Source organism: Carassius gibelio, chromosome A10 (genome assembly GCF_023724105.1).
Source record: "Carassius gibelio isolate Cgi1373 ecotype wild population from Czech Republic chromosome A10, carGib1.2-hapl.c, whole genome shotgun sequence".
Taxonomy (NCBI): Eukaryota; Metazoa; Chordata; class Actinopteri; order Cypriniformes; family Cyprinidae; genus Carassius; species Carassius gibelio.
This window is the reverse complement of record NC_068380.1, coordinates 20272596-20280957: the sequence shown is the minus strand read 5'-3', so window position 1 is coordinate 20280957 and position 8362 is coordinate 20272596. Positions and strand designations below refer to the sequence as shown.

The window sequence follows — 8362 nt, the reverse complement described above, 5'->3', positions numbered from 1 at the left end:
TTTATTCAAAGAATATAGGAAATGAGAATACAACTCATAACTTGCAAACAGATTAGTAAGTATTAAAATCAATTTCAAATATAGAAAATACAAATCCCAAAATTAATAGTTTTAAAAGCAATCCATGTATGATGGATGTTGCCCAATTAAAAGTAATACAAAATGCATTATAATATTCAAAAGTAATCAAGATGTTAAAAATAATAATACAAAGTATACAACAATACCCTGTATATCAAAAGTCAAAAGTATTCATATAATAACAAATAATATAATAATAATCATATCTGAGATGAATAAAACCTGAGAGAAGTTCAAAGTATTCAAGTGAGCCCGGAATCAAAGATAAAGAAGGTGAGAAAAGACTAAGTCCAGCTAGAAGGGTCTAGGCTGAACTCCTGCAAATCTGTATCAGACTAATGCCACGTCTCTGCAGCCACGTCTCAGACAGATATCAAAACATTCGTCATCTTTCTCCGAAAATACATATGCGCTCTTGCAGCCTAATTTCAGTTCCCTATTTCTTAAGATCATCAGATTGTTTGTTTAAAGTCCAACTGTCCTGCCTCAGAAGGTTAGTAGGCTTGTTCTCTCTTATTAAGAACCCACAGGGGGAATTAAAATAACTCCAAATAACAGACGTGTGGTGAAATATGAACGTCTCTGAATCATGCGGTTTTTAGAAGTATAAACATTTCGTGGAAATCTATATCTTTAACTTTTCTTAATTCCATATTGGTATAGAAGTCTTCTAAGTCTAAAGTTCAGCTGAGGCCTTCAGCACAGGCTGTCCTGTACTTTTAAGCCCGTAGCAAATGCACACATGACAGAAGTAAAAATTTGGGTTACACCACTGCCCCTCCGGATTCCATCCGGATTCCCTGGCAAACGGCGCCGACTCCTCCGCTCCCTCATGGACGGCAGCCGCCCCTCCATATCGTGGGCGGCCGGCAGCGAGCTCGCCCGTCCCCGGCAACTCGCTACAGTCCACAGCTTCGAGCGTCCATGGCGGCACATACTTCGCCTGCTCGAGGGCACTGCGGATTCACCACAGCGGCGAGGGATCTTCAGCAGCGCGTCCCTCCTTCTCCCGGGCTTCGGCACCACTGTAACTATATTAAAACTCCATATACATCGGAAAGAAGGAGGCGGGAACCGGCGCTACTAACTAATCTAACACATAAACGCACGCAGGCACACATTCACACATTCACACAAGTTGCAGGAAGATCGAAAGTTAGGGAAAGATGAGTTTAAGAGAATGGAAATGTGGAATCCCTAGTTTACAGCAATACGTGAAATTGCATAGACATGAACAACCATCAATCACTTAATTAACACACGCATTGAGTTCCTCAATGAGGTTAAAATTATATTAGATACACCAGTACAAATGTCTGAGGGTACATTGCCTTGGTTTCCCTTGTCGCTGATTGGCTGGAAGTTCAGTCGTCGTTGAAATGACGTCCTGGGAAGTCCGTGGTTGGGCGTTGGCTGAAGATGCAGAGTTGTGTGGGCTGGTTTAAGTTGAACTCGATTACAAAACTTAACTCAGAACACGAAACTCTCAAACGGAAAAGAAAAGAAGTAAAGTTTGATGAGAAATGGTGGTGTTTCTTCTCATCGTGGCTAAGTAGCAGCAGGCAGGCACGCTGGAACCGCGCTCAAAGAACAGCTAACAGTGATGACTAAGAGCATGGCTAAAAGCTAAAGCTAGGTAGCAAAGCTACAAGCTAAAAGCTAAAAGCAGGCATGACTAATAGCAGAAGCAAAGCTAGAGACTAAAAGCTGGCATGACTAGTAAAAGAAGCAAGGCTAACAACTAAAAGCAAGATTTTATGGTGTCCTAAGTATTTATACTGGCCTGTTGGCCACACCTCAAATGTTGTCTTGACCAATCAGATATTGTCTTGGCTTGGGGGTATCATAAATCATATGTTTATCTTACCAAGCATGTGGTCCGAATTTTCCTGCTCTTGCAGGGTCTAATTTTGGACATGATTCCTATAACACGAATATGATAGATGTGACAAATAAATGATTGTCTGCACTAATTCAAGCAAGCAAATTCGATTATGTAGATACTAGACATGACTATGTATCCTTAAGCTATCCCATAGTTATTAAAAAACATACACAATAAGTGATTATAACATGATAGTCAAATGTGTGGGTTACACATAAATTAATATGGAGTGAAGCGATGGACTGATTCAAGTCTTTTTGAGTTCATTCTGGTCCATATATATGTACAAAAAGCAGTTTCTTTGCCATTCTCATGACAAAGACTTCTGAGGAGACCGGAGGTTCAAAGCCCCCCCCCCCCCCCCCCCCCCAGGAATTTCAGTCTGGTTCTGCTAGGTAGGGGGGAAGTCAATGGAAGTGTTTACTCTCATGGGTTTACATGTGATGTCCAGCGTTGCATTTCCATTACGAACAACAACTTTGACAGTCTCTTCTGCAAATTAAAATTGTCAATAATTGTTCTAGTGGTGTTAATGTTGAAAGCTGTTCTGTGAAAGTGTTGGTTGGTTGGTTATCTTTCTTTGGACTTGTGGCACAGAATATTTTATGACTTCCTGAGGAATTCGGCTTGTGTTTCAAACACAGCCCTGATAGACTCTTTAATTTGTCTGGTTCGAGTCATTTCTGTTACAGGAAGAAGGGCCCAAAATGTTCTTTTGCCGTTTGTCACAATAAAATTTTGTAAATCCGTTTGTAAATCCAGTCCTGGATGTAAACACAAATGAGACATGGTTTGCTGATAAAATTTATACTAGATCAAGTTAACTAACAACTATGAAACATGCATTTAAATTAAACTATTGTACATTTGACAGACTAACAGAGAGGAACAGGGACAGGAGTGAACACAAAAAGCAAAAAACAACATGAAGCCCCCTAGGGCAGAGCAGAAGGCCACCACGTCCTTGTGGTCGAGGCCAGAGTCCTCCAGGGAGGGGCAGAAGACCACCACAACCGTGTAGTCAGGGCGAGAGCCCCCCAGGGCAGAGCAGAAGACCACCACATCCTTGTGGTCGAAGCCAGAGTCCTCCAGAGCAGAGCGGAAGACCACCACAACCGTGTGGTCAGGGCGGAAGCCCCCCAGGGCGGAGCAGAAGACCACCACACCCCTGTGGTCAAGGCGGAAACCCTCCAGGGCGGAGCAGAAGACCACCACAATCGTGTGGTCAATGTGGAAGCCCTCCAGGGCGGAGCAGAAGACCACCACAACCGTGTGGTCAGGGCGAACGCTCCCCAGGGTGGAGCAGAAGACCACCACAACCGTGTGGTCCGACCAACGGGAGATCTGGCAATTCCAATGGCGTACATACTGGACTCCAGATGATCGGTGCTGACCCGACACTGCTCATGAAGCTTCTTGGTGACTTGCATTTGTACATGAAGATCATTGGTGAATTGTATTTGCTCATGAAGATCAATGGTGACTTGCCTTTGTTCATGAAGATCAGTGGTGACTTGCCTTTGTTCATGAAGATCACCGGTGACTTGACTCAGTCCTTGAAGATCACCAGTGACTTGACTCTGTCCTTGAAGATCAGCAGTGACTTGACTCGGCCCTTGAAGATCACCAGTGACTTGACTCGGCCCTTGAAGATCACCAGTGACTTGACTCTGTCCTTGAAGATCACCAGTGACTTGACTCAGTCCTTAAAGGGGTGGTAAAACACGGTTTTTCGAAGGCTTGATTGTGTTTGTGGGGTGCACTGTAACATATGTTCATGCTTCGTTTTTTAAAAAAATGCATTATTTTTCATATATTTTACCTTTACTCTACACTGCTCTGTCCCTCCTTGTAAAACGGTCTGATGGTTTCCGGGTTCTATGAAGCCAGTCCCACAAAAATAGCAATGGGCTCAGATTGGTTAGCTGCCCCAGTGTGTTGTGATTCGCTAACCGACTAGCGAATCACAACACACTGGGTGTGTTTTTCGGTAACGTCACGCCCCTTACCTTTACCAGTAGTCAGTGCTTTGGGGGTATTAGAAACAATGGCGTCAATAAAACCATACCAATTTGAGCCCGAATCGGACCCAGAAAATTTTGATGAAGATGATCGAGCATTTCCTGTTCAAGAACGGCTGTTAAATGACGTTTCAGAATGTTATGTTTTTTATTGTTGTGATCTAATACTTTTTTAGATACGCTGTTATTTAATTGTACTAATTATAATAGTTGATGTTGAATTTATAACAATAATAAGTGTTTGTCTATTAACAAAAGTATTCAAGAACCTTTTTTATTTAAAAAATATATATATTTTATTAGGTGTACATGTAATAACTGTGCAAAAATGCCAACTGAAGAGGAAAACATCTGCTGCAAAGAAATACAGAAGGTAGTGTAATAAGCTAGTACCAAAATTATGCATAACGTGTTAATAGTTCTGTATAATCCTTTTTTCATATTTAAAAGATGAACATAGGTTAATTGTACAGTATGTTCTCATTGTCTTACATTACTGTTTAGGTTGTAAAACGAATGATGGAGGTCCCAGACCCTCCTAAATGTATGGTTGAGCATCCAGGTTTTGAACCAAACTGCTTAAATCCGTATACTTTGCAAAATATCAATAATATTTACAGAGCCGACTATGGACCAGTGAGACGCAGAAATGAAGAGGAGTAAGTATTTATTAAATTTAATGAAATTATGTTGTGTAAAATAATATAAATAAAAAACAAATATATATATATATATTTACACAAGACATGTTATTCAAAGACAAACATTAAATCAAAATATCAATTTTTATCAAACATATTTTCACATCACATATACATGTTTCCAATATACCACTGGTTTTATACACAATATTGAGGTTTTCTGTTCCTGCCATAGGCGCTTCCGTTATCTGGCCTATCGCAGCTTTGTCAGCTGGTGCTGGGGCTACCTAGGACGTAGTGTGAGGGTTGTCATCCCTTCATGTGTTGTTAACCGGATCCGCCTACAGTTTCCTGATCCAGCGGGACAGTATGTTGGGTTCCGGCCACCCCTCGACTGAATCGTGACACACGCTGGGCAATCACCTCTTCTTTGGAAGGTTTTTCATACTGTGATGACAGAGGAGGTGGAATGGGGATTGCATGCAGCTCTTCCGCATATGGCTTGGGGTCCACAAAGACTTTATGTAACAGAAGGCTCATAAGGTCATCGACATAGTCTGTAAAGAACAGAATACTGAGTCCCTCTATGGGTTTATATAATTACTGATAAATAATCTACCTTTGTTTTATAATTAACATTTGTGTAATATTTATAAATATTTTTTGTAAGCTTATATTTACTTCATTATAGCTTTTGTTATATTATTGTTAATAAAACATTTTACAACTTACTGTATGTTGGTTCTATTTTCACTGGCTTTGCTGTGCATTCCCCTTTTTTGGACTTTGGAAAAACGAACTTATACACAGCCTGTCCTTCAGTTGTTGTTGCCTGCCTGCTTGTTGCTGTTGTTTACATACTGAAACAACACAGTATTTTTTTGTGATTTTTATTGTAAATTGTAATACCTTCTCTAGTTGTTTAAAAGATCCACCGGTAAAATACGTTGCAGCAGACAATAGCAGGTTTCCAAGTGGGGTACTCCCAACAATGGGCTGGCTCTGCCACTGTCTGTAGTAGTTACACTTTTCACAAAGCTGGGTGAATGCAACAAAAGTCCCCCTTCGTCTGCTCTGGACAACACACTTTGTCTTACAAATTGGACAGGACACAAACAGCTCTCGAAGACAGCTTTCAAAAACAATGTATTTGTTATCGCTGTGGTCGGGCTGTGGATCTATCCTAAGGCAATATAAAAAGAATAAATATTAGGAAGTTGCTTTCATGTTTTATATATATTTTTAAACACAAATGTATTAGTAAAAAAGTGCGTAAATATGTATTTATATCTTACGCCAATTCTGATTCTTCAGTGACAACAGAATCTGGGTTATATGTGGAATCAGTGGGTTCAACATTTAATTCTGATTCTTCTTCCTCATCTAACACCAGACGAGGTCTCTTACTGGGCCTGAAGACTGAGCCCCTTACTGGTGTTGAAGACAGCTGCACATCAGGAAACATGTCAGTTGTTTGGGTGCCCACATCATGACCATATGTTGCCTGAATGCCTAAAAGTACAAATAAAAAAAGTAAAAATACATTTACTCATAACCATCGGTCATGCTATTACAATTTTTTTTACAGTGATAAACATAAGCCACTTTCTAATACACATACGTTTCAGTAGCCGGTATGACAATTATAATAAAAAAAAGACAATATGTACTAGAACTGCATATGATAAAGTAACACAAACACATTTAATGTCTGTATTTCATACCTTTGCTCCTTAAGTGTAAACTGCTCAATGTACCCATTGAAAGTTGTGTGCCCACTGATCGCATCTTCGGCTTTATCTCTGTGGCTACAGTTTCGGTCTCTATAGGGTCTGACTGACATCCAACTTCATGAAGTGTAGATGTAGTGGAGAGCTCTTGGGAACTCGCACCCTGCTGAGATGTTGTCTGTAAGAAATAATGACAATATGTAATCAATGATCAAATTACAGCTTAAAACATACATTTGACATGTAAAAATAGTAAGAAAAATTACTGGATAATATTCATTGGACCACAAAAAATAAGCTTCATAAGCAAGATTTTCATATAATTGTTCTGACAAATTGTATTAGTCCTCAAAGGGATTTTTTTGATTAAAGAGTGAAGATCTATAGTAATCGGTACTGAATGGAATCGTTACTTTTGTATTTTTAGAACGCTTATAACCAAATATCTGTCGCTATAACTATTAACCAAAAACATTGGCTTTACTATAGTAGCCAAATCAAACACAGAACCATGTTTGGCATGCCTGCAGATAAACAAACATGTAGATAAACAATACATAAACGCTCTAATCAAAGAATAATATACACTAATTCCAAGTTCGTTGTTGAGATTAAGAAAAAAAGTTCGTAACGTTAGGGTGTTTGTCGCATTAAGTATGAATAAGCATTTAACTAACTGGTTTGCAGAGCCAAACAGCGTTGTTATTTGTTCACTTCCTTGATACAACGCACAATTAGCAATACAGCCAATAGCAATACAAACCAATACAGTAAAACACATCGACGAAAAATAAGTCATACTTACAGCTTGTGGCCCGTAAACAGCTTCTGTTTTTAAAGTTGGAACTGCTCCATCTTTCAGGACAAGCCGTTGGGCGAATCCTGCATTGAACTCGCGAAGATTGTGGAAGCTTTCCTCCGTAAAATGTGCAGCACAGAGAGAGAGATTTGGGTAATAATTTTGAGGGACCGAGTTAAAAATAAATTTTAACCATTGATCCCTAACTTCCCCGTCCCTAGGAAGGCTGAACAAAGTTGGCCTGCAATCCGGATGAAAATAACAGCGTTTCGTTGGCATCGCGGCAAAAATACTCCAGCATACAACAACTCTTCTCAATCTCCACAGCAATATAAAATGGCCTCGCCCCCCACCTAATCTATTATTCTCGGAGGAGGGGTTTATGTAAATATTGGGCTTAGTGACGTCAGCAACCCTGGAGGAATGTCATGTAGTCCCTACCGGCCGTTTGCTGTAGTCCTTAGAAATGGATTTCTTTAAAAGCAAATATCTCCTTTTGCTTAAAACTTTGAACGTTGTAACTTTGCAGATGTTGTTTATGCTCAAACAGGAAAATTACACACTAGCTAAAGTTAGAAAAGTGAAATCGTGTTTTATCACCCCTTTAAAGATCTACGGTGACCAGCCTTGTCTCTGGAAAGCCCATGGTACCTAGCCCTGACTCTGGAGGGTCCATGAACACCTGACTCGACTCTGGAGAGTTCACTGGAAACTGACTCTTCTCTGGGGGGTCAACAGGAACCTGACTCGACTCTGGGGGGTCACCAAGAACCTGACTCGACTCTGGGGGGGTCAACAGATACCTAACTCGACTCGGGAGAGTTTACTGGAACCTGACTCGACTCTGGAGAATTCACTAGAACCTGACTCGACTCTGGAGAGTTCACTGGAACCTGACTCGACTCTGGAGGGTCAACTGGAACCTGACTCGACTCTGGAGAGTCCACTGGAACCTGACTCGACTCTGGAGGGTCCACTGGAACCTGGCTCGACTCTGGGGGGTCCACTGGAACCTGGCTCAACTCTAGGGGGGTCCACTGGAACCTGACTCGACTCTGGGGGGTCCACTGGAACCTGACTCAATTCTGGAGGGTTAACAGGAACCTGACTCGACTCCGGAGGGTCAGCTGTGACTGTAATCCCAGGCAGCGGCGCTGGGCAAGCAGCCATCTTGGGTCCTGACTCTGGACATGTGGTCATCCTGT

General features: G+C 41.0%; 2 protein-coding genes across 2 annotated transcripts; one reads left to right on the top strand and one right to left on the bottom strand.

The window, feature by feature from the left end:
• The first annotated feature begins 3669 nt into the window (after positions 1-3669).
• Positions 3670-5359, top strand: LOC128021514 (P2X purinoceptor 7-like). Its single transcript, XM_052608777.1, has 3 exons — positions 3670-4360; positions 4492-4646; positions 4864-5359. The coding sequence occupies exons 1-3, from the start codon at positions 4316-4318 to the stop codon at positions 5024-5026; spliced, it is 363 nt and encodes a 120-aa protein (XP_052464737.1). The 5' UTR covers positions 3670-4315; the 3' UTR covers positions 5027-5359.
• On the bottom strand, positions 4638-7699 carry LOC128021511 (uncharacterized). The gene is made up of 5 exons (XM_052608772.1): positions 7164-7699; positions 6353-6536; positions 5924-6140; positions 5361-5811; positions 4638-5185 (listed from the first exon to the last, which is right to left on the bottom strand). Exons 1-4 carry the CDS (start codon positions 7434-7436, stop codon positions 5379-5381), a joined length of 1107 nt encoding a protein of 368 aa, XP_052464732.1. The 5' UTR covers positions 7437-7699; the 3' UTR covers positions 4638-5185; positions 5361-5378.
• Positions 7700-8362: the final 663 nt, after the last annotated feature.